This window comes from Chrysochloris asiatica, unplaced genomic scaffold, assembly GCF_000296735.1.
Source record: "Chrysochloris asiatica unplaced genomic scaffold, ChrAsi1.0 scaffold00040, whole genome shotgun sequence".
Taxonomy (NCBI): domain Eukaryota; kingdom Metazoa; phylum Chordata; class Mammalia; order Afrosoricida; family Chrysochloridae; genus Chrysochloris; species Chrysochloris asiatica.
The window spans coordinates 13,328,867-13,353,324 of record NW_006408558.1 but is presented as its reverse complement, the minus strand read 5'-3'; the positions used below and the strand labels follow the sequence as shown (position 1 = coordinate 13,353,324).

The window sequence follows — 24,458 nt, the reverse complement described above, 5'->3', positions numbered from 1 at the left end:
ACCTTAGTCCTCAAGCTGACATCTTTGCTCTTGAACACTTTAAAAAGTTCCTGTGCGGTAGATCTGCTTAATGCAATACGTCATCTGATCTCTTGACTGCTGCTTCCTTGAGTTGATAATTGATCCCAAGAAGAATGAAGTCCTTGACAACTTCAATCTCTTCTCCGTTGATAAGAATGTTGTTTATTGGTCCAGTGGTGAGGATTTTTTGTTTTCTTGACATTGAGATGCAATCCATACCGAGCGCTGTGCTCTTTGATTTTCATCAGTAAATGTTTTAATTCCTCTTTACTTTCAGCGATCAAGGTTGTATCATCTGCATATCGCAGGTTGTTAACAAGTCTTCCTCCAATCCTGACGCCACACTTTTTTTCACAGAACCCAGCTTCTTGTATTATTTGCTCAGTATACAGGTTGAATAAGTATGGTGAAAGAATACACCCTTATCACACACCTTTCTTAATTTTAAAACATTCAGTGTTCCCATGTTCTGTTGGAACATCTGCTTCTTAGTCCATGTACAGATTCCTCATGAGCACAATCAAATGTTCCGGAATACTCATACTTTGCAATGTTGTCCATAGCTTGTCATGATCCACACAACCAAAAGCCTTTGCATAGTCTATAAAGCACAGGCAAACATCTTTCTGATATTCTCTGCTTCTAGCCAAGATCCATCAGGCATCAGCAATGATAACCCTTGTTCCAAGTCCTCTTCTGAATCCAGCTTTAACTTCTGGAAGTTCTCTGTCAGTGTATGATTGTAGCCATTTCTGTATTACCTTTAGTAAAACTTTACTTGCATGGGATATCAAAGCGATTGTCCCATGATTTCCGCATTCTGTTGGGTCACTTCACTTAGGAATGGGGACAAACATGCATCTTGTCCAATCAGTTGGCCAGATAGTTGTCTTCCAAATTTCTTGGCATAAATCAGTGAGTGCCTCTAATGCCGCCTTACTTTTTTGAATTATTTCAAATTTTATTCCATCACTTCTTGGTGCCTTGTTCTTTGCCAAATCTGTCAATGCACCTTGGACTTCTTCCTTCAGTACCATTGGCTCTTGATCATATGCTACCTCTTGAAACGGTTGAATATCCACCATTTCCTTTTGGTACAGTGATTCTGTGTATTCCTTCCATCTTCTTTTGATGCTTTCTGCATCATTCAATAATTTGCCCACAGAATCCTTTAATAACGAAAGTTGAGGCTCCTAAAATCCTGTTAACTGTTGATATATGGAGGGATTGTAACCATGTAATGAAGCAAAGTGTTTGTCTGAGCTGCACTGAAGGCATTAGAGAAACAAGGTTCCCGGGCTTGACTGAATACCAGTCAAAATCTTTTCATGAATTGAAGTGCTAGGGGTCTTTACTTTGGGATGCCAAGAAATTTACAAGACAGTAGCTTCCTGGCCAAAGGGTGGGAAGATGCTTATTTGTATCCATTCCAAAGAAAGGTGAGATCCAGTGGGATGTGGAAATCATCAGAAAATATCATTAATAGCACATGTAGATAAAAGTTTGCTAAAGATAACTCAAAAATGGTTCCAGGGAACTGTCAGAGGTTCAAGGTGACTTAGAAGAGAATGTGAAGAGTGTCCATTGTTACTCTCAGATGGGCGTTAGACAGAAGCAGAGAACACCAGACAGATGCTAAGCTTGCTTTATCGCTCTACAGTGGCACTGTAGGATAAGCACTCAACCTCGAGGTCTGTTTGGACTGCAAGTTCAGTGGTTCAAACTTACCAGCCGTTCCTTTGAAACCCTGTACAGAGTCGTTTTGAGTTGGAACCGACTCAGTGGCACTTAACAATCTGTTAGAGAAATGAAAACAACGTGTTGCGTTAGGCATATCTGCTGCACAGTTCCTCTTTAAAGTGTTGAAGAGCAAAGATGTCTACTTGAGGACTAAAGTGCGCCTGGCCCAGGTCATGGTATTTTCAGTGATTTCATATGCATGTGAAAGTTGGACAGTGAACACGGAAGACCATACAAGACTTTCATGCATTTGAGTGATGGTGTTGGAGAAGCGTATTGAAAGTACCATGGGCTGCTAGAGGAACAAAGAAATACATCCAGAATTCTCTGTAAAAGTTAGGATGGCAAAACTTGTCTTTGGTCATGGTGTCAGCAGGAACGTATCCCTGGAGAAGACCATCGTGCATGGCAGCCTGTCTGGAGAAGAGCCAGGGAAACAGAGGAAGGACCCCCAGGGCAGTTGCCGCCATGGGCCCATATGTACCTGTAGTCTTTTGTCTGATGTGCTGCCGTTGGGTCACTGTGAGTCCGGATGACTGGCTGGCAGCGAACAGTAACAGCTGTACTTTATCCGCGTCCTGTCTGTTTCCTACTAGGTTTGTCTTTTCCCAGACAGAATGCTTTCCCAGTGAGGGCTTAGACTGTGGTCCTTGTGGAACTCTGAGGAGCCTCCCAGCATTTACTTTCCTTTCCCCTTTCCACACAACTTGCTGAGAAATCAAAACTACAAGTGTGTCAGCCAGCAGGTGGACTGGGCCCCTGGTGGCAGAGGCTAGGGACACATGGGCGGAGGAGGTCTCATTAGTGCTTGACCTTGTTGGGGGGCATCCTGAATGGGATGGCTGCCTTGTTTCTGGCGTTAATGTCCTTGGAGAAGAGCCGGTTCCTGGTCAACACTGTGTCGCTAAACACGGTCAGTACTTAATGTGCTTTTTTTGTGTTTAGTCTTTTGTATTAGAGTTTCACTTCGAACCCAATGACTACTTCACCAACCCTGTCCTGACAAAGACGTACAAGATGAAATCCGAGCCTGACAAGGCAGACCCTTTCTCCTTTGAAGGTCCGGAAATCGTTGACTGTGACGGGTAAGAAAGCAGGGCTCTCACTTCCTTCTGAAACGAAGGCCAGAAACAATTTTGGAACTTCCCAGGTGAAATAAAAAAGAGGCGTGAACCTAAACGGTTTCCTTTGTCCAATAGACAAAGATCTGGCTTGAGTCTTTCAGTGTGGGGCTACATGCAGTGGGGTTGATGTACGATTCGTACAGCCATGAGGTGACTGCCCGGTGGCCTGACAGATACCTTGGTACTGGAGCGTGTTGGTGCAGGCCAGTACTGGCCACTTTCTTGCTTTGGAAGTTGGTGGACCTGTGGGATTGCTCTTTGAATCACAACCTTTCCTTTAGATTTTGTTCCTCTTGGGTCACTGGTGGCTCTTTGGGCCTTTTGTCCATTAATGGAGACGGTCACCCCAGTCACTGGAACCAGGCACTTCCCCGACATCAGCTCTCCTTTGTGAGACTCAGCACTATTAGGAGCCTGTTGACTTGGTGTCTAGAGCATTTTGAAGGACATTCTCAGGGCAGCTGGCCGGGAGGGGCACCTCACAAAAGGTCACGTGGCTCGACCTTGGGCTTAGGGTTCTTGGCCCTGGTCATCAGGACCTGCAGCTGGCCACCAGGGTCTTGGCACTGACTCACTCTGCTCCGAGTGTTGCCTTGGGAATCCCAGGCTCAGGAGTGGCCGGCTGAAAGGGCACTGTCAGGTGGGAGCAGAGCCAGCATTTCCTCCCTCTTTGCTGGCTTGATCTTCACAGGTGGCCTGGGGTTGTGTGGGCTGGTTCCATTCACATTCTCTGATTGGATGTGGAGCAGTGGTTTGCTTGCTTCTTCCCGGGGGGCTGGGGGTCCCTGATGACTGTGTGCTGTCTACTATGCCTGTAGATGCACTATTGACTGGAACAAAGGGAAAAACGTCACCGTGAAAACCATCAAGAAGAAGCAGAAGCACAAGGGACGAGGCACTGTCCGGACGATCACTAAGCAGGTCCCCAATGACTCCTTCTTCAACTTCTTCAGCCCTCTCAAAGGTAGGTCCTCCTGGGAGCCTAGTCCCGTCAGAGGGCATAGACCGTGGACTTGGAAGATTAGGTAATGGGGCACTGGGATAACCCCAGCTGGATCCTGGGGAGCCCCCAGCCCCGACAGGCCTTTCTTGTGCTCCTCTGAGTGAAGCCCTTTTGCTCCAGCTCCGAGCTGTAGTGAGCCCCAACCTGGGTGGGCCTGGTGATGGAGGGTTCTGCCGGTTACATTGCCCCCCCCCCGGAATATGAGTGTTTGGTGACCACCCTGGCTTCTTCGCCTCCTCAGTGTGTTTGTAGGGTGAGGATTGCTGTTCATGTGACCCCTGGTGTGAGCAAAGCCTGTCTTCCTGTGTTCTAACTGCCAACCCCATTGCACTGTGCCCTCAGGCACCTCCTGGATTTCTGTTTGACAGATGCCTGTAGTGGCATTTCTGGTTTTCATCCGTGTTCCATCACTGACTTTCTGCCCCCTACCCTTTTCTGAAAATGATCAGTTCAGGGTGTGACCTGTGAGTCAGTAAAGGGTAGCAGTGGGGATTGTGTGTGGGCATCGCTGTATAATCCTGGGGACACAGACTAGACTCTTCAGCAGTGTTGAAATTGTGGATGTGAGGAAAGCTGTGTTCTCATTTTCCATGGGCAAAAACTGTTTGAAACACAAAAATGCCACCTCCCAAGAATGAGCTTGTAGTTCCTTTTTAGATGATTTGCAAGAGAACAAAGTGTGCCAGTAGTGGGGGCCAGGTCAAGGGGAGCCACGAGAAACCACATGTGGAGAACTGGAAGAGACAGCCCTCTGTTCTCTTTCGAACACAACTGCTGGTCCCAGGGACACCGACGTGTGTGGGGGTCTCCACCTTGCCCCTAACTGGTGCCTTAGACCCCCACGCAGCTCGGCCCACTTCTCAGCATAATGGGGCCTAGTGGGCAGGACACCACATTGAAGACCCTGGCAGAGTGCCAAGTATGAGGCACCACCCTGGAGGACCCCCATTCCCCACCCCTCAATGAGGCTGAGAGTGTGGTGACCTCCCCAGATACTTCGGGTTCCTCACCCAAGTGGCTCCGGTCCCCAGGGTAAGACTGAGCAGAGTGGCCAGTCGGTCCCCACCAGGGCCTTTGTCCCGCATACCTTCAGAGCCCACGGTGTGTCACTCAGCCTGGTGATGTGTCTTTGCCACCAACAAGGCCTGTGTGGTGGTTGTGGGAACGTCCTCTGAGGAGTGAGCTGCCTGCCCACCCACACCGCAATTTTGATTTGCATGAAGAAGATTCCAGCGCTGCGCATCCTCCTTTCTAAATACACACAGCAGCAGCGCCTCCTCTTGGGTGGGATGGCTGCGCAATACCACCTGACATCCACCTAGGCCCCTGAGCCTCTTCCCACCACAGTGAGGAACCCAGGACTACCTCGCTTTATGAAGCCTTGTTTAATCTGTCAGCTGAGCTTTGTGGGTGGGCTCCTCTAAAAGTGAGTGATATTAATGTAACAGAAATGTTTTGTCTTTTTCCTTTTACAGCCTCCGGGTATGGAGAGTCACTGGTAAGATTTGGGTCAAAAAGTCTTGCTTTCCGGGGTAACTGTCCACTTGTTAAAAGTCCATTCCACCCATACAGCTTGCCCTACGTGGTGGTCGCATCTGGTTGGGAGTGGGGAGTAGCAAGGACTTCCTGGGGAAGGTGGCGGGCCCTGTCTGCTGTCATGTGACCTGAGACATTGAAATGCAGGGGCTGGGGTTTCAGTGGGTCACCAGAAGTGGGGGTTTTGTGGATGCTGAGCTCTTTCTCCCACAGGATGAAGACTCCGAGTTCACCTTAGCCTCTGACTTTGAGATTGGGCACTTTTTCCGCGAGAGGATCGTCCCCCGGGCGGTGCTCTACTTCACTGGGGAAGCCATCGAAGATGACGACAACGTACGTGGGGTGGGGTGGGGTCGGCGTGCAGCTCTGCTTGTCGTTGTCAGCTCTGCTAGTGCAGTGGCTAAGTGCTTCAAATCCAGAGCAGTGAGACCTGGGCATTCTGCTCCTTAGCTGTAAGGTGATAGCTTAGGAGACCCTGTTGGCTCACTGCGTCGGGATTGACTAGGTGGAGCCAGTGTGCCCATCCATCACTCCGGCTGTAGAGCCATCAGTATGTGGGAGCCTCCTGGATGGACTTACGGCCCCACCTGACAGTGAGCCTCTCCTCTGCTGTTCAACCCCAGGGAAACAAACCCAAGGTTCCGGAGTAAAATGGCAGAATTCAGCATACCTCTGTGCTCAAGGGAGACCAGCTCATCTGTTGCCAGACTTAGGGGGAGCGCAGCCATCCCAGGGCAGGGTTCCCCATCAGCATCTGTAGCGTGTCACTAGCACTGGGTTCTGGATGCTGCTTGAACCCATGATCCTGGTGCTTTTAACGTCTGTCCTTGTTGGAAGTCAACTGGGGCTGTGGGTAGACAAGCAAGCACTCGGGCCTCTTGGAGGCTAGGAACCTGGGGGCTCCCAGGGCTGCTCCCCTGCTCTGTCCCACTGGGCCAAGGTGCTCTTTTGGAGTCATCTGAGATACCCACCTCACCTCTTAGAGTTCAGCCTTTCCTCTGTCACGTGCCCCAGCCGTGGGGAGGTGGTGCTGCCAGAGTGCTGCTTCAGGCACATTCTGGGCTCGTTCTGAGGAGGTGGCCAGTAGGGCTCGTAACACTGGAAAGAACAGCTTTGACCAGTGGTCTCCAGATGGTTTCCAACTGCAACCTTGTGCGTTGGTTTACCATCTCACATGCATGTGGAGACTCCTGGGCGCACACACCATTGATGCATGAGCAGGGTGAACGTGGTGGTGTCGCCTGGTAGGATGAAGCTGGGGAACAGTGTCTAACACAGAGTGGGCACTTGGGCAGGTTACTTTGTATACACTCACCCTTAACACCTGTTAGGGGTGCGTCTTAGGAACTGGGGGTCCACGAAAGCAATAGGCCTCGTTCTCACTGACTTCTGGGTTCAGGCCAGTTCTGTGTCTTGATTGCTTAGCTTTCAGGTTTTAGAACCTAAAGGTGTTCCTTTGTTTTTCTTTCAGTTTGAAGAAGGCGAGGAGGGTGAAGAGGAGGTAAGGCACAGGTCTCGTGGTCATTTCGTGGCTGCCCAACAGAGAGCCATGAGAGTAACAACAAAAATCCTAGCTGAAACACCCACGGGAAGAGAGCGCTGTGATTGGTTAGGGATCCCAGAAAGTGATCGGTCTTCGGTGGAGACCCCGCAGTCCTTGACTCCTGTCATCTTTCTCTCTCTCACCCGTTTTTCTGCAGGAACTTGAAGGTGACGAGGAGGGAGAAGAGGAGGAGGATGCAGAAATTAACCCCAAGGTTAGTGTCTGCCACACTGTTGGACCTTCTGAAACTTGCCCCACCTCTGCCACAGGTGTGGGGAGTCTGCGTGTGTCCTCGACCTGGGGATGAGGTGCTCTCTGTACCTGCAAGTCTGGAGCTGTAGCCTAGAATCCCGGGCCACAGAGGTTTCATAGAGCAGCTTTATTACAGATCCATCACTGTTTGAACATAGTGGCTTAACTGACAATGTGGGTACATGTATTTGCTTGGTTTTTGGAAAAGGTGTAAAAGGGTCTTGGGGAGTAAAGAAATCATTACTTAAACACGAGTCACCACAGTATGACCAACAGCCAGACGAGTGGTGGACTTGATGGCTAAAATGACGAATTTGTCAGCAGTTCTTAGGCTGAAAATAGAAAGAAAATGTGTCTAGATTTTTACCTCAGAGTATTCCAAATAAGTGAGCATGCTTTGCTAAAGAAAGCAAATTTTAAAATAACATTTTTTGATGGAGACCCTTTAAAAGCACCTATAAATCTGATTGTTTATGTGGTATCAGATTAGCTGAAATCAACCTACTTTGCCGCTGAGCATCATTAACGTCCAGACTGCTCTACTGCTGCCTAAAAGCGGGCGTGAGAATTGACTCTGATTCTCGAGCATGAACTGAAGCTTTTGCCTTACTTGCATCTTTGAGTTCTGTGTCCCGTGGCCTGGTTGTTTTGTGGTGTGTCCTCCGTCTACACCAAGTGCATGGGAACTAGGTTGTCAGTGTGTCGGCACCGAGGACTCCAATGAACGCCTCTGAGTTCTCGTGGGCTGCTCGAACCAATAGCTCAGTGGAGGCTTTAGTAGATACGAGGGGCTCTCTCCAGGGGAGGGGTTCTGTCTCATCAGCTTCTGTTTCTTGGCCCCGTGGCTATGTTCATACGTCTTGGCATCTGTCTTACCCCTCTCTGCTCACTTGTTGGATCTCCGCTGTAGAATAGCACTGGACTACTGACCACAACCCTAGACAGGATCACTGTGAGTCGGATCCCACTCTGTGGCACTTAACAACCACAGACCTTAAAAGCGATGAACTGCCTCGTTAACATGGCGAAGTCACCTCAGTCCCAAATGGGACTCACCACATGTCTAGATGTTAGGATTCACATCATATCATTGGGGGGGGGTACATAATTCCTAGCATTCTGCCTTTTTGTACCACAAAATGCATGTACTTGCCACTTTGAAAACACAGTCACACCATCCCAAAAGTCATACAATCAACTCCAAGTCCAAACTCTCATCTTTGGCAGCATCTAAATCAGATACCGATCCAACCTGGGGACAGATTCCCTCTTACTCCATGACCTTGCTGAAGCTAGACTGCCTCTTGCCGACTACAGTGGTGTTGGACATCGCCCTAACAAAATGAAGGGAAGGCAGGGGACCTAGCACTCAGTAAGCCCCTGCGCACTTCACTGTCCCAGGTCCCATCCTTCTGGCCCACCTTGGGACAGCCCCGCCTGTGAACCCACCCTTTTAGATGGGAGGTTCAGCTGCTGGCCCCCTCCCTGCCCACAGCTCTTATGTCTCCGCCTCTCTGGCTTCTCCTCCGGTCAGTTTCCGGCCTGGACATGGAGAGGCTGCCAGCAGTCCTGCTCCTTGTGTCCCCTCAGTCTAAGCGAATGAGTTTCCGGCTCTGATGTTGGTTGGCTCCATCAGTCACGGGTTTGGTCTTTAACAAAACGTGCGCATTCTAGGACACCGTGTTGCTGTGTATCACAACCTCTTCCACAGTGGTGTTTGTGTTCTGCAGTATGTTTAGTTCTCTTGTCTGTTACATTTTACTATAGGCGTCACGTGACACCTGTAAGCCCTTACTTAGTGAGATAGCCAACTTCATCACAGACAAGTTCGTTGACACTGCACAAGAAAGCATCATTTTCTTTTCTAGCCTTGCCGGAAGTGAGTTTCACGTCCACACTTCAGCGTGTGTTCCCCTTACCCACCACCACAGGAGGATAGGACTTAGAGCACCCAGTTCCATCTGTAATAAAATGAGTGTCCGGGAAGAACAAGAGAAGGGTTGTGCATTTCACACTCTGAAAGCACAAGCCATGTGTACACTTCTCTGGGACTCAGCTCCTTAGAAGCTGTGGGTCACTGGAGGCTGATGTGGTCATGTGACTGTGGGAACATTGTGGCGGGCAGGGAGACGAGACAGGATCTGGGATGGCCTCACCTGGTCTCAGTGCCCTGTGTGCCCTCCAGGGCCCTGGTACCACTCTCAGGGCTTGATCAGAGCCCGCAGCACCCTCACCTCACAGCTACGCTTTCGAGTCTGAGATGCTTGTCTGGCTGGAATCTGAGACTCCGCTCCTCTGGGGGCTTTGTCTTGTCTGTTTGGCTTCTCCTGTTGCCTGCCACACCTGTGTCCCTTCTCACGCCACCTGTTTCTAAGAGCGTTCTCAGCGCAGACCTTTGGAGTCGTGACTCCAGGTGTGCTGCTTCTGTCCGTTCCTCAGGGTGGTCCCTGACTGGCTCTGTCCCGGTAGGAAGGAACGTTTGGTGTTGGAAACAGCCGATTGGTAGTGAGGGCCCATTGTCGCGGGTGCTGCCGGGCTGGGCTGTGTGTTGGCAGCTCTCCTGCGTCCAAGAACCTGTGCTGCTCCCCTCCTGTGTGAGTCTGATGCTGACGGCTCCTTTCCATCTCTCCCCGTTTAGGTGTAATTATGTCTGTTAGCCATTCATGCGTTTCTAGGTAAGGTGGAACTCCATTCCGACCTCCTTCCCAAGCTTCCGGTCTGTATGTACACCCCGTGGTCTTGGCTCTGGGTGAGGAGGTGGGAGTGGCTGGGGGTCTGATCGGGCACATAATAGCAGAGTCTTGGCCTGTGGGAACCTTTCCTGGGTGGTGGCCCTGCTCTCCAGGAGAGGAAAGGGCCCCGGGAAGATAAGTCATAGGAAGCCCCAAAGACTCCGTGCCCCTCACTTGGGGCCCATTGTCGGTTCTGGGTGGCTGGAGGGTGGGTGGGTGTTAACTGTGATACTCGGTTACTGGGCTGTTGCGTGTAAATAAGCAGGAACATGGAGTCCTGATTTTTCATGTGCCCGAATTTCCAGCTAAAAAGCTACAAGCTTCTGTTCAGGGCTGTAGGGGGAGAAGGATTTGTAGTTAGAGCCAGCATCTGCCCAGAGGCCCCCACATCAGAAACGGGGTACTCGGGCCTGCCCTCACCCAGCATGCTGCATGACAGTACCTGAACAGTGCGTCTGGAATTCCGCCAAGCATGCTACCTGCCCGGTGTCTGCGCGTGTCTGGAAATGGGTGCTGGCTGAGATGTGAGGGGCTCTCCTCCCAATCCCAGACTACAAAGGTGGGAACAGGAGTTGCTGAGGAGAGAGATGATATCTAGGACACCCCCCTCCCCCAATGTTCTTTTCTGGCTTTCTTCTTGTGGGACCACTAGACAGCAAGCTTGGTGTCACTTGGCAACACAGACTCGGACTTTAGTCATCAACGGCTGGCCCACAGCTATGCCTGGTTGTCTCATCGTACCGCCAGATGTAGGAGGTGGCTGTGTCACCATGGGGGTGGTCACTGTGCCCCATCCTTTCGCATCATTGGAGCACGCTGCCTGCATCCTGCTAGTCAGGTCCCCGGCTGTGCCTCTGTACCTGGTCCCACCTCTGCAACAGGGCATTCCCTGGTACCCCCCATTCCGGGCTGGGTGGCCAGGTCTGCTTTGAATGAGGTCACTGGCTTTAAGACTAAGGGAGGCTAAGGTATTGTTAGGTTTAAGTGCTGGGGAATACAAATGACAGGAGGAAGTAAGCACTCTCTCCCTCTGAGTGGTCTGCCCCACTTCCCACGGTGTCACCCCTACAAAACCACTTTATAAGCTTCACATGGCCTATCCTAGTTCCTTTCTGCAAACCTCCGAGTGGAGCTGCCCACACAGGGCAGTACCCATTCGCCTCTGGCCACGCATGCATCCTCAGCTCCTTGCCTTCAGTGGCCTGCGTTCTAAGAGGCCCACCAGTATCCAGGATGCTTTCCCAGGAGTGTGGTTTCCCAGGGCAGGGGGAGAGCTACACAGGCAGGTTTACTGGCTCAGCGGTGGAGCCAGGCGTCTCTCCTGGCATGTTGCTGACTTCTGAGCACCACTCAGGTTGCTGATGTATTAGGCCCAAGTGGCCCTTAATGCAGTGGTACCTCCTTGTTCTGAGACACAGCCAGTGGCTTCTAGTCGCCTTCTCTGTAGAGGCAGAGGCTCTGACAGGTATAATCCAATGTCTGCACAAGGCCAGCAAAAGGAAGGATTGTTCCCTGAACCTTTGCAGAAAGGGGAGACTGTTACCTCTGGTGAGGCTTGTTTATGGTCTTCCTGGAGTGGCCACTTACCCTTGCGTCTAGCACTCAGGAATGGGTCTCCCTGGCGACCCCCTGCAACTGGAATAGAGACCCCCGTGAGCCTGCACTTAATGACTCTGGACCTGGGGGTGGTGGCTCCTCTGGGAGGAGTCCCCTGTCCTGGGTTTCTGCCATGGCAAGTCCATCTGTGGTCCCCAGCACTGTGACTAGGAGCAAGCCAAGCGAGTGCTCTGAAAGACCTGTCCCCTCTTGTCCACAGAAGGAGCCCAGCCAGCCGGCCGAGTGCAAGCAGCAGTAGACGTGCGCCTCTGCGGCCGCCGGAATACCCTCGGGGACCCCAGCCACCGCCGCCACACGCTCTGGGTGGACAGCGAGCGTCACGCCTCACGCGTTCTCTGCGCATGGTTCCACTTTCCTTTTGCTTTAGGATTTGGCTTCACTTGGACAGTGGCAGGGGCTCTGCTCCGTGCTGGGCCTGTGGGGGCCCCGTGGCTGCCTCAACCGTACTAGCCTGGCAGAGCCGCATAGAGTAAGGTCACGTTTTATTTAGTTTTCAGGGGTTTGGGGTGGGGTGTGGCACACACCGACTCCTGGGTGATGGCTTTAGCTGTTCCTTTTCGTATTTATTTATTCATCCGTGTTCAGACGGCCTCTCAACTGTGGCTCGTCCTCACGATTTCTGGTGCCTGGGCCCAGAAGTAGGGGTGTGCCGCCGCTCTGAAGGCTGAGGGGCTCCGGTGGAAAGTCGTTCTGTGGAGCTTGTGAACGTCCAGTCTTGTTTTCTCGGCGCCCTGGACTCGGTGCCTCCTGCCCTGGCTAACGTGTGGGGTTGGGGTGTGGGGCCCCCCGCTGGCCAGGGTGTAGCGCCTGCCCAGCCTTACCTTACAGTACACGTTTCTATCTTATACTACGGTGTTCCAATTTGTACAGCATAGTTAGAATATTCTATTAAAGTTGTGAAACATGAATCAACCCTGGGCTTCGTCTGTCTTTGGGGACCTAGTGCCCACCGACCTGCCTTCTCTGCTTGACAGAGGCCTTCCTGGTGTCGGGGAGAGGGGCTTTTCCACAATGGGAGCAGGAGAGATGCTGATCCCCCGTGTTGAGCAGCTACCTTTTGAATTAAGGTTCCAGGAAGGGACATCCCATATGAAAGCCACCTTCAATTCTCTTTGTGTTCCTCCTGCCCCGATGGCTCCTGTCAATGGCCTCCATCCTGGAGAGAGTGATTGGGTGTGGGCAGGTGCTGAGCGCAGGGGCAACGGTACACACGGACCCCTGAGCACCAACACCTTTCTGATTTTGGACTGGAAAACAAGAGTCCTGCTGTTGTTACGTGCCGTGGAGTCGGTTCCAACCCATAGTGACCCTGCACAGGGTTCCCAAGGCTGTAAATCTCTACAGGAGCAGAAAGCCTCATTTTTCTCCCACGGAACAGCTGGTAGTTTTGAACTGCTGACCCTGAGGTTAGCATCCCGATTCGTAAGCGCTACACCCTGTAAAATGGGCTGAGCCCCAACAGCTGCAATGTCCTCACATTATGGTCCCATCCTGAGTGTCCTGTGGGGCCTTCCCCCACCCCGAGTGGTCAGATGTGGCAGACATGACAGGCTGGAGGAGCAGGGGTTGCTGCTTTGAGCTTTCAGGAGCTCTGGTCCCTTGACCACCAGCCTGCAGTGAGGAGGTCCGCTGTCTCCTTTAGGTCTCCACTTTCCTGTGGGCTGGGCCCTAGGCTGTACCTGGCCAAAGCTGGGTCATTGTGGGGGAGGGGGACAGCAACATCTGACCCTGAGGGGTGCTGGGCTCTCTGTGTCCTCCCTGCCCTCATGAGGCCTCGCCCACCCCACTCTTGACAATGTCTGGTCTTTCTGCAGCTTCCGGGGTGGAGTGGCTCACACCCAGAGCCTCTCTCCGGTGACAGCTCAGCTTAGGGACCAATCCTTAAGACAGGCTGGGGAAGGCAACCCTGTTACTGCTCCGCCAGCCTCCTCCAGGGCCACACCTGCAAGGCCTCATCACTAGTCCCGCCGCCTGGCCAGGCTGACTCAGCTCCCCAACAAGCCGGATGTTTGTCTCCATGACAACCCAGAAGAGTCTGGCCTCTCCCAGGGCTGTTCCTTGAGACATGGGAAATCTGTCACCTCTGAATAGTGACTGCTTTTGCCTTTGGCCCACCCTGATGGTCTCTTTCAAAAAAGATGATTTTTATTGAAAGTTTGTACAAAGCCAATCAAGTGCCCTTTCACCAGTATTACACATCATTCAGAGGCTTGGGCTGTGATCCTCATGTGTCCACTTCCTGGAAGCTTTTGGATATGCTTGTTCTGTGTTCGGTAGCAGTGGCCAGTCCCCCTTCCCATCATCTTTGGCCTCCCTCACACGGGCACTGCACTCCGGGCATATATTCCACAGGAGCAGACTTGGTTAAACGGCACCTTGGGGATAGCTTCTGTTCAAGGGTTAGAGCAGCTCAGGGAGTCTTCGGGTCTCAGTGGGTCCAGGAAGTGGTTTTGAGGCTCTCCCACATTGTCCTTCCTTTTATCAGGGTCCAGCTGTTGAGGCCAGGCACCATCTAGTTCCTCTGGTCTCGAAGGAAACCTTGTTGACAATGGCAATGAGTCCTTTAAGTCTCCAGTTCTAGGCTTTCATCTCTTTTGCTCCAAACAGAGACCAGTAATTGTATCTTAGATGTCTGCTCTAAGCTTTTAAGACACCAGATACTGCTCACCAAGGACTTACCTGGGCAGGAATATGGAGTTTACAGACAATTGTGCTGTGCCCCAACCGGACTGATCCTGCCTTCACACCAAGGACACCAACCCCATGAATTGGTTATGTCTGAAAAGTACCATTTTCTGTGACCCTTATTTGTGTTAATGTGCATATATAAGGGTGAGTCAAAAATTATCCACACTCTGGCTGTAGAAATTATTTTAATCAACTTACAGAAATTACATCATTTTTTGACATAATCTCCTTGTTTCTCAATAAACTTTGTCCATATATCAACAAGCTTTCATGTTCCCTTATTAAAAAATACTCCAGGCTGACTGGCAACCACAAACGCAGTGCTGTCTTCGCTACATCAGAGTTGAATCTTCATCCTCGAAGCGCTGCTTTAAGGGAACCAGACAGGTGAGCAGCTGATAGAGCAAGATCAGGACTACAGGGAGGATGCTTTCACATCTCGACATTTTTGCAGAGTGCCAACAGTGTGGGCATGTGCACTTGTCACGCATGAGCACAACACCCTTGGATAGCAGGCCTCTGCGTTTTTTATCAGTGAGCATCTCACTATAGCAAGCACTGTTGATAAAAGCACTTTTTCCTGATAGTGTTCCAATACTGCCCTTGAGAATCCCAGAAAACTGTAAGCATCCATTTTCCAGCTGATGGATGTTAACTTGAATGTCTCCTTTGGTCAGAGATTGAGGATGTTTCTACTCAACACTCTGCTGTTTCCTAACCAATACCGATGTTTGTAAAGAAACTTTCACCTGACTTCAAGTATTGGTCCAGATTTTGTTAACAGATGTCCATGTTCACACCTGCACACAATGACCTTCAACGGAACGTACAGTCTATCCGACACAAGCTTTAATATAACGGAGTGGACAGTTTTTGACTCCTGTATCTAGAGACGTGTGAGTCCCATTGAGGCAGTTCTGACTTGGGGACTTGATAGGGTTTCTCAGCATGTAAGTCTTTGGCAGCCAAAAACCTCAGCCTTCTGCGGAGTGGTTGGTGGACTCTAATCCCTGACCCTGTAGGTCATAGTCTAATGCTTACTGTACAGAAGCACCACACTCCTGTGTCTGTATGTGTATAGGATTCCTGGTGTGCCCTAGATCAGCCCTGGACGGCTAACCATACAGTCAGCGGTTCAAGCTCACCCACTGCTCCTCTGAGCTGATGGCCACATCTTCCTCCCAAGCAGCAGCTGGTCAGCACTTGGAACAGCTTTGCTTCTAGTATACCTCACTCCATCCCCCCCAAATCCAACCCCACTGCCATCTAGCCAGTACTGACTCGCCTGGAGCAGAAGGGTGCCTCTTCTTCAGGGATCGGCTGGTGGGTTTGAACTGCAGGCACTGTACCTGAGGAGCTCTGGTGGCACAGTGGGTTAAGCACCTGGGCTGCTAACCTGAAGGTGTGTAGTTCAAACCCACCAACTACTCCGAGGGAGGACAATGAGGTCGCCTGTTTCCAGAAAGATTTACAGCCTCTGAAGCCACTAAGACGAACAACACTGATAGAACCTCAGTTACCACAGAAATGGACCCGGCACCCCCACCCCAGTGTCTGTCCGGAGGAAACAGGGTTGTTAGAAAGAAAATCCATTTATTATGGCTCTACTTCTAAAAGTCGAGACCTGGTGGGGCGCTGTGGGTTAATGCGCCAGACTGCAAGGTCGGCAGTTCAAGCTCACCAGCTGCTCCTCGGAAACCCTATACAGGGTCGCTATGGGTCGGAATCAACTCGACAGCACATGACAGCAACTTCTAAAAGCACATCAAAGGCATAAACACATCTGTGTACATGTGGCTATTCCTCCGTCAAAGGTCATGTATTTGAGATCCCTGGTTGTGGGAGGAGCCAGGAGATGACTCCGGGATCCCTCAACCATGTTTAGCATCGGAGCCCTGGTGTGGCACTGTGGGTTAATGCGCCAGACTGCAAAGCCGTTGGAACTGCAAGATCAGTGGTTCAAGCTCACCATCTGCTCCTTGGAAACCCTATACAAGGTCGCTATGGGTTGGAGCTGACTCGATGACACTTAACAGCAGCTCTGGTAGCGTAGTGGTTATGAATCCGGCTGCTAACCTCAGGGTCAGCAGTTCAAAACTACCAGCTGTTCCGTGGGAGAAAGATGAGGCTTTCTGCTCCTGTAGAGATTTACAGCCTTGGAAACCCTGTACAGGGTCGCTATGGGTCAGAACCGACTCCACGGCACATTACCACCACCACCACTATTGTGACCGTTTAAAAACTAGAGGGACCTTAATGAAAATAGACACCTTCCCCCAAACCTGGGGTTGTGGGCATGAGCAGCTTCTCTGAACCTGGTCCAACAGCCAGCAGTTGGTGTGACTTGTGTGTGTGTGTGGGGGGGTTAGGGTTGGCCTCTGAGGGCTCCCCAACCCCGCCCCTATTGTGCACCCCCCAGGGAGCTCCTGGAACCCAGTCATCCACCCATCTCCCTGATCCAGCTGGCTCCCTGCTCACCCCATCCAACTAACAGCCCAGCCTGCCCAGAAGCAGCCCAGACTCCAGCTTGGAGGTGTCAGGGGCTGGAATTCTGGTCCTCAGAACAGCACACAAACGTGCCACTAAGTTCTCTGTCCTCCAAAATGTGGGTCTTTGGGATGAGCAGAAATGCTTTTCTGAGTACATTTCCGAAAACCCTTATCAATAGCCTGAGGTGAGCCCCCGGAGTCTCAAACAGATGTGATTCTGAGCCAGGGTACTGAGGGATGAATAGGAGCTCACCTAGCCAAGGAGATCATTTGTTCTGGGTAGCATCTCTCTTTTTTGCTCCGTGTGAAGTGGAACCTCTTGGTCAGACTACATCAGGGGAAGGGGGTAATCAGATGGCAGACAAAGCCTTGACAAGGGCCAGCCTACAGTGACCAGCACCCTTCCCAGGGCTCTCACTTCTCAAGGGAGATGGAGAGCTGGGCTGAGTCACATCCTGGGTCACTGGGTTGTGTTGACTCAGATTGGTGGCTGGGAACCCAAGCCTTCAGATTCCCAAAGGAGACGAGGGTCTTCTGTGCAGGGCAGTAGGGGGCCTGAACACCTTCCAAGGGAAGAGGGTGGGATCAAGCCACAGGCACGGCACGGGGGCTGCCCCAGTGACGCACAACTTCCTCATAGTCTAGCCTGGCTTTCCATCTGGCAGGTTGGATGAGAGAGCCTTTGTCATCCCTGTGAAAGTGGCCTCATCTGGTGAGTTTCAAAGTGGACTTGATCCAGCTCTGTGCCCCAACACCACACAGTACAGTACCAAGGTGCTGAAACGCCCTGCTCTCAGCCCCAGGCATTCAGCAGTAAACTTGGCTCACACCCCAGCTGCCCTGTCTGCGGCTCCTCCTGGCTCTAAGACCCAGGGTGCGGCAGCTGAACCCACTGATTGACTGTGTGACTTTGGGCTGACTTGCTTAACCTCTCTGACCCTCCACCCCAGTTCCCTGCAAAACCAAGAGAGCAGAGAAACGAGGTCAAGTAGTCCCACCCAACTGCCCACCCACACTGGCCTCTCCACTGGGAGAGAGTTTCCCATCCTCCCCCAGAGCATCAGGGCCAGCGTGGGAAGGGGCAGATAGGAGTCCCTCATGTCCCCTCCTGTCTCACCTGGATCTCATGTGTTAAACGAGTGTTGAAAGAATACCCACCTAGGGTATCCTGAGCCCACAGATGGAGCAGTCTCAGGCTGGATGCCTGCCCACCCCACTTGTCATTCACTACAGGCGTCCCCTCTCCTGCCCTCTGGGGTCCAGGGCACAGGTGTTTAAGTAGCCAGAGGCGAGCCTCCATTAATACCGACGGAAGGGGTCCTCAGAGACCCTGGAGAGGGAGTCCCTGGCAGAGCTCAGCTCCCTGGTTCCAGAGCTCCGCCCACCCACCCAGTAAGTCTCCTCAGAGGCTCCCCACCAAGTGGGCTGTGAGAGGCGCTCTGTTACAGCCAGGCCGCCCTGTGCTGGGAAGGTCTTACCTAGTCAGTTTCTTTCCGTCTTCACCCAGCCACCCCCAGCCCCCTGGAAACAGCCCATGTCTACTCTCTCTCGCCCTTCTGCCTGCCTGCCACGAGACACTCGTGTTCCCAGGCGCCCCGGGGCGCTCCCACCAGCCGTCTAAACCCGTGGAGCCGTGATTCATCACCCGGGGTCGTGGATCACGATCTAAGAAGTCAGGGGACTTACTTGTTCCAGGTCTCTCCTGGAGGAACAGCTTTCTGGGCGCACAAAGCCTGTGGTCCCCAGGACCCTCGCGCGGGTCCGAGGGCCCGGCTAGAAACTCGTGTTACCTTTGACCAGGTCGCGCGTGTTCATTTTGCGAACGTGGGACCCTGGCCACCTCAGAAACCACAGCTGAGTGGGGCTTTGGAAGATGGGTGTCCCGACCAACAGTGGCCTCAGCGGCCTCCCCACCCCCAGCCCTGGGAACCCGGGAGATGCCGCCTTCGCTTCCTGCTCGACATTAAAGCCTTGAAACGTACAGGGTGAATGAAAGGCCGCCGCAGGCTGGAGGGCGATGACTCAGCCGCCTCCGCGACCCTCGCCCCGAGTCTGGGGCGCCCAGGCAGTGGGAGGGGACTCTGGACCGGGAGGGCACCCGGTCCAGGCAGACCCTTCGCGCCCTGGCCCGGAAGATACGGTCCCCGGATCAGGTTACCTCGAGGGCCCAGGGAAGAGGGGCGGCTCACGCCCCACGTTAACCCCGCGAGGCTGACAGAGGGTCGTGAGTGGCCCAGTTCTACAGAAGAGAAACATCGAGGCTCAGAGTAGCTGCTCTTCCGAGCAGAGAGAGAAGGACTTTCCCGGCGCAGCCCGTGGGTGGCACGATGGCTGATAAGAGGCTGGCCACTTCCGGGGACGCTCTGGGGGCGGCCAGCCGGCCGGGCACAGGGGGCGGAGGTCTAGGTCCCTGGACAGGGCCGGCTCGCCTGGTGAGTCAGCGGGCGGGGCGTGGCCTCCATAAAGGGCGGGGCGGGGCCTCCATAAAGGGCGGGGCGGGGCCTCCATAAAGGGCGGGGCGGGGCCTCCATAAAGGGCGGGGCGGGGCCTCCATAAAGGGCGGGGCGGGGCCGGGCGGGGCGGGGCCTCCACAAAGGGCGGCCCGCGCGGTGGGGGCTCTATAAAGGGCGGCCCGCGCTGTGGGGGCTCAGAGTCGAGCCCGCGCCACCAGCCCGTTGCCTGCGCCGCGCCCGCGCCCGTCCCGCGCCCGCCATGAAGACGCCCGGTCTGGTACTCCGCGAGGGTGAGCTGGAGAAGCGCAGCGACAGCCTGTTTCAGTTCTGGAAGAAGAAGCGCGGGGTCCTCACGCCCGACCGCCTGAGCCTCTTCCCCGCCGGGCCCGGCGCGCGGGCCAAGGAGCTGCGCTTCCACTCCATCCTCAAGGTGGATTGCGTGGAGCGCACCGGCAAGTACGTCTACTTCACCATCGTCACCACCGACCGTAAGGAGATTGACTTCCGCTGCCCGGGCGAGAGCTGCTGGAACGCGGCCATCACGTTGGCACTCATTGACTTCCAGAACCGCCGCGCACTGCAGACCTTCCGCAGCCGCCAAGAGCGCGCGCCCGCCGCGCCCGCCGAGCCCCGCGCGTCCTGAGCCGCCGGTGAGCGTGCGCTGCCTCCCCCGCCGGGGACTTGGGGACCCCCTGCGCCCGAGCTCCGGCCTCGCCGCTGACCTCCGTCTCCCCCAACAGGAGCCTGAGATTGGACGGATCGGGACGGAGGGAACCCGCGGCAGCCCACCGCAGATGCCGCCTGGGGAAGAACCTTCCGGTGCGGAGCCGAGAGCCTTGCCCCGCTGTGCGGGCGCGTTAAATTATTATTGGACGTTATCTATATATTTATTTTGATGGTTATTTGTCGTCTAGCTGTTCTGTCTTCGTGTTTTGTTTTTTTGCACTAATGTGTCAATTCCAAATAAATGACTTGACCGGTCCTTTTCTACCAGCCGTTGTGGCTCCTTGATTTTTCAGCTGGGATGCCTGGGGACGGGCGGGGAATGGACAGAAAGTCCCAACTGCGGGCCGGGAAGTGCCCTGCCCTGGGCTTTGGCTCCTGGCTGACTGGGTGTGGAGGGGAGGACAGGCCCGGTGGTAAGCTTGATGGGGGGGCACCGGCGCCTGCCTCCCCAGCTCTGAGCTGGGTGCACACGTGGGACGAGTCCTGCGACTCTCTTGGCTCTCCGCCCACGCACCACCTGTCCGACAACCGGAAGGAAGTCCTCAGTCACGCTGGCATCGGGCTCCATCGAGCCCTCCCCCCTCCCCAAGTTTAGGACAATCCAGCCACCAGACACACTGCTGACTGGTGCCCCTCAGCGGATGGTGCCTTTAGCAAGAAGACCTTTAAGTCCCAGGGCTGGCACAGGAAAGACATGGGGTGGGGGGCCAGCCTGTGCCCCTCCACCTAACACTGACCGTCCTACTCCCCATCACAGTGGGGGAAAGGGGTCTGTGTTTCAGGAACCGTGTCTCCTGGAGCAGGCGCAAGGCCGAGTCAGGAGATGAGAAACGCAGACCTGGACCCTATCACAGGCTTCCCAGCCATGCTCCAGGGGCCCAGGACAGGCAGAAGAGGGGGCTGTCCCTTTGTTGGGCAGCTTTCTAGAGTCTTCCGTGCTGTGCTGGGCCCAGACAGGAAATATTCCCAAGTCAGTTCCTTCTAAACAACCATTATGGAGCGTTTTTGCAAATGGCCAGTGTGTAAAAAAACCAGCTGGGGCTGAATCCAGGGGCTGGGCAGAGACAACACTCCCCCACACCCAGATTCTACACCGAATGGTCCAAGTCAAGGGGTGAGATCTATGTTCCTGGAGGTATTCAAGCAGAGGTGTGGGGTCTGACTGGGCTCTTGGCCTGGAAGGCTGATGCACCTCATCTCTGAGGCCCCTCCCAGTCTGGGGACTGAAATTCTGAGTTTTGGCAGCTGCCTCTTTGAGCCGAGGAGACAGCTTTCATGGTCTGGGGTGGGGGGATTTGCAGACCCCAGGTCCCAGAAGGCTCTCCAGAGTTGTTTTCTCCAGATGAGTCAAGTTGGCCTCTTCCATCCAGTGTCCCCTCTAGGTAGAGAGCTTGGGACCACCCGAGATTGTGAGAGGTCAGCCAGTGACCCTAAATTCCAGCTCCTGTGGCCTGGCCTCAGTGAGGATCAGCAAGGATGAGGAAGACAATCAGCTCTAGGACATGAGCAAGAAGGTGACCCCAAGGGACCCCTCCCACAGGTGCCTAGACAGCTGAACTCTGGGGCTCCTGATTTACCTTCGGAGCCCCTCCTGGGAATGAGTACCCTCTAAATTGCATTTTCTAGTCTTAGTTTTCTGATCTCAGTTTCTCACTGGGAACCTGTGGGTGGGGGTGAGGGATGAGAGCCCATGAGGAGCCCTGGCAACGTGCTCACCCCAGTCCAGCCCAACTGAAGCAGGTTCTGGGAATGGGATGGGGGTGGTGGGCAAAGGTGTCTGGGCATCAAGAGTGGGGCTTCCTGGATACTGGAGGGGGGACCTGGGGTGGGGACTGGACCAATGACCAACCAGGCAGACCCTGGTCCCTCACACGAGGGACAAACTTGGCCAAGCTGTGGCGGAAGTTCTGAGAAAGTGTTTATTGTCTGTCCATGTCTAGGAACGGCCATCACCGGAGCTTGTCCCCCTTTTGGGACATAGGCATCTTCCAGAGCACCAGAAAGACCACAATGTTGACAGCCATCTGCACATGTCCAAAGACAGCCACGCCAAAGAGATGATACAGGATGCCACCCAGGGTGGGGCCTATAGTGCGCGTCAGTGGCTGCACAGAAGCACAGAGACCCAGCATGGTACCTGCCAGGGAGGGACAGGTCAGGCAAGGCCAAGTATCCCCATATCCTTCATTCTCTCTGGCCTGCACATAGCTCCAGATCCTAAGGCCCAGTCCCCACATAGCCAAACACTCCCCCGTCCCCGGGAAGAGCCGGCTCTCTGCTCCCCGGATCTCCATCCTCCTGATATGGGGTCAGCTCCCTGCTGTGGGAAGTCTGGGTGCCCAGGAGGAGCCTGGGGGTTGGGGCTGCAGGTCACAGCAGCCTACACCCACCTCCCAGGCCTGCTTGGGGAGGTGGTATCTGTTTCAGGTGGAGACCTTCTCCCCCCAACCACCCGTACCCGCTACCCCCAGCAGAACTCAGACAGGGGAGCAGATACCCCGCAAGTCACTGCCCAGCCTTCTTCCAGCCACCCTACCCACCCACCGCCCTCCATGGATGTGAGGGACCCCTGCCCACTCTCCTCTAGGCCACGGCTCCAGGGACCCTGCTTCCTGTACCTAAAGCTTTGATGGTGTCCCAGTGACATGGGTGGATGACTGCTGTCCACAGTCACAGAAGATGGGGTGTTGGAGGGTCATGCATTCACCAAGCATAGAGTCCCCCGAGACATTTCTTTCTGGTCCCAGCCTCAGAGACTGCTGAGATCCCACCCTACTGCCCAGACCAGAGGGCCCCTGGCTCCAGCTCTTCCCAGATTCAGGGAGGTGCCTGGCAAGGATTCCCTCAGGCTCAGGGCTGGGCAGCCCCTCCCCACACCCACAAGTCCACAATTACCGCCCCCTCCAAGTGTTGGGTTCCCAGGCTAGCTCTGGGAACCAGCCCTGCTCCTCCCATCTATGGTAGGGTGGCCCCATGCCTGCACTGTGGCCAGGGGGTAGAATGTGGGGGCCAGGAGCCATTCCACACGGAGAGGGCCCCCAGGCCTCACACTGGCTCGAGTGAGGAGGGCCTATGGGATATCCTGAGGGCTTCCTGGAGGAGTTAACCAGCTGTGTGAATTCATTCACTCTCTCTCACTCATTCTTTCAGTATCTGGACACCTACTGTCTGCCCTCTGGGGTGTCTTCATTGCTGACCCTACAAGAGCTTCAAAACCAAACCCCACCTCCATGAAGCTCCCCTCCATCTCCCTGACCTGGCCCCAGACTGGTCAGTTGGATCCTGTGCAGGGCAGAGTCAGAGGACGGGCAGGCAGAATTCGTATACCCCCCTCCATGCTTACTCAACCCTCAGAAAAACCAACACCCAATGGGCTCCACTTGAGCTTCCCAGAGCCATCCCTCCCCATCCCTACTCTGGGCTGGGCCTCACCTGTGTCGGAGGCAGAGACGGCCTTGGTCAGCATGCTGTCGGTGACCACATTGAGGACGCACAGGCCAAAGACCAGGCCGGGCATCAGGAGGCAGAAGTGAGAGATGCTGGACATCAGTGCCTGGGTACCGGGGTGGACAGCGGCATTCAGATGAGTGGGGGATGGGACAACACGGGGCCAGGTGGAGGACCCACCCCGGGAGGCCCAATGTGATATGGACTGAGGGCAGGTCAGGGGCCATGGGGCTGAGGAAGAGGGGTGCTCACCATGGCCAGCCCAACAGCTATGAAGACCAGCACGCTGGCACGGAGCAGGGTGTCCTCAGAGAAACGGTTGCTCAGCCGCCCGATGACCATGCCCTGGATTATCTGGCGAAGGGGATTTCTGGCCTTACTATAGGCTGAAGGCAGCGGGGATCTCTAGCTTAGAGGTCCTCAGCAGCACTTGAATTTCCACATGAAGCTGAGCAGAGGCCCAGCGGATCTTATGAGAGCTCCGTGTCCCATGGAAGAAGAAGGACACTCGGGCACACACACGGGCAGCAGGCACTCACAGGCCACACTCGGATTGTAACTTTCAAAAGCTTTTGTGTCATGTTCATTTCAAGTGTGCCAAATGGGTTTTAAGAACTTCCGCCAGCACACTGGGTTATGCAAACATTGGTGATTCAAAACCACTGGCCACTCCGAGGGAGAAAGATGAGGCTATCTGTTCCCTCTGAGATATACTGTCCCAGAAACCCCTAGGTGGGGTCCTTGTGAGAAAGACCTGGATCTGCTTCCATGAAGATGACAGCCTAGAACCCTACGGTCAGGTCTACGTTGTCCCAGGGGGGCTCTATGAATCAGACTTGAGTCTACAGTGCGCAACTATGGACACCATTTCTCAGCAGGACAGCGAACTGCGGAAGAGGAGGCAAGAGGGAGGAAAGACAGCCTTACTGCACAAAAAGCAGCTTCTACTTGCTTGCTGAAAGTGAAGAGGACTTAAAATATTTACTGATGAAGATCAAAGAGCACAGCCTTCGGTATAGATTACATCTCAATGTAAAGAAAACAAAAATCCTCACCACTGGACCAGTAAACAACATTCTTATCAACA

The 24,458-nt window shown here is 53.8% G+C and overlaps 3 protein-coding genes across 3 annotated transcripts in view; 2 read left to right on the top strand and 1 right to left on the bottom strand.

The window, feature by feature from the left end:
• Positions 1–11,806, top strand: part of NAP1L4 (nucleosome assembly protein 1-like 4) — a 32,152-nt gene extending 20,346 nt beyond the window's left edge. The window contains exons 8-14 of the mRNA XM_006860814.1: positions 2,707–2,846; positions 3,704–3,849; positions 5,364–5,386; positions 5,638–5,757; positions 6,896–6,925; positions 7,125–7,181; positions 11,768–11,806. Of these exons, the coding sequence (XP_006860876.1) occupies positions 2,707–2,846; positions 3,704–3,849; positions 5,364–5,386; positions 5,638–5,757; positions 6,896–6,925; positions 7,125–7,181; positions 11,768–11,806 (555 nt within the window). The remainder of the gene's footprint in view (positions 1–2,706; positions 2,847–3,703; positions 3,850–5,363; positions 5,387–5,637; positions 5,758–6,895; positions 6,926–7,124; positions 7,182–11,767) is intronic.
• Positions 11,807–19,457: 7,651 nt separating this feature from the next.
• PHLDA2 (pleckstrin homology-like domain, family A, member 2) lies at positions 19,458–19,841 on the top strand. Its single transcript, XM_006860813.1, has one exon. It carries the CDS (start codon positions 19,458–19,460, stop codon positions 19,839–19,841), a length of 384 nt encoding a protein of 127 aa, XP_006860875.1.
• Positions 19,842–21,873: 2,032 nt separating this feature from the next.
• Positions 21,874–24,458, bottom strand: part of SLC22A18 (solute carrier family 22, member 18) — a 31,758-nt gene continuing 29,173 nt past the window's right edge. Inside the window, 3 exon segments of the mRNA XM_006860812.1 lie at positions 21,874–22,061; positions 23,357–23,477; positions 23,624–23,725. Of these exon segments, the coding sequence (XP_006860874.1) occupies positions 21,874–22,061; positions 23,357–23,477; positions 23,624–23,725 (411 nt within the window).

Excerpts from the sequence above, each read along its gene's own strand:
- PHLDA2 (XM_006860813.1), top strand. The coding sequence starts at position 19,458 with ATGAAGACGCCCGGTCTGGTACTCCGCGAGGGTGAGCTGGAGAAGCGC.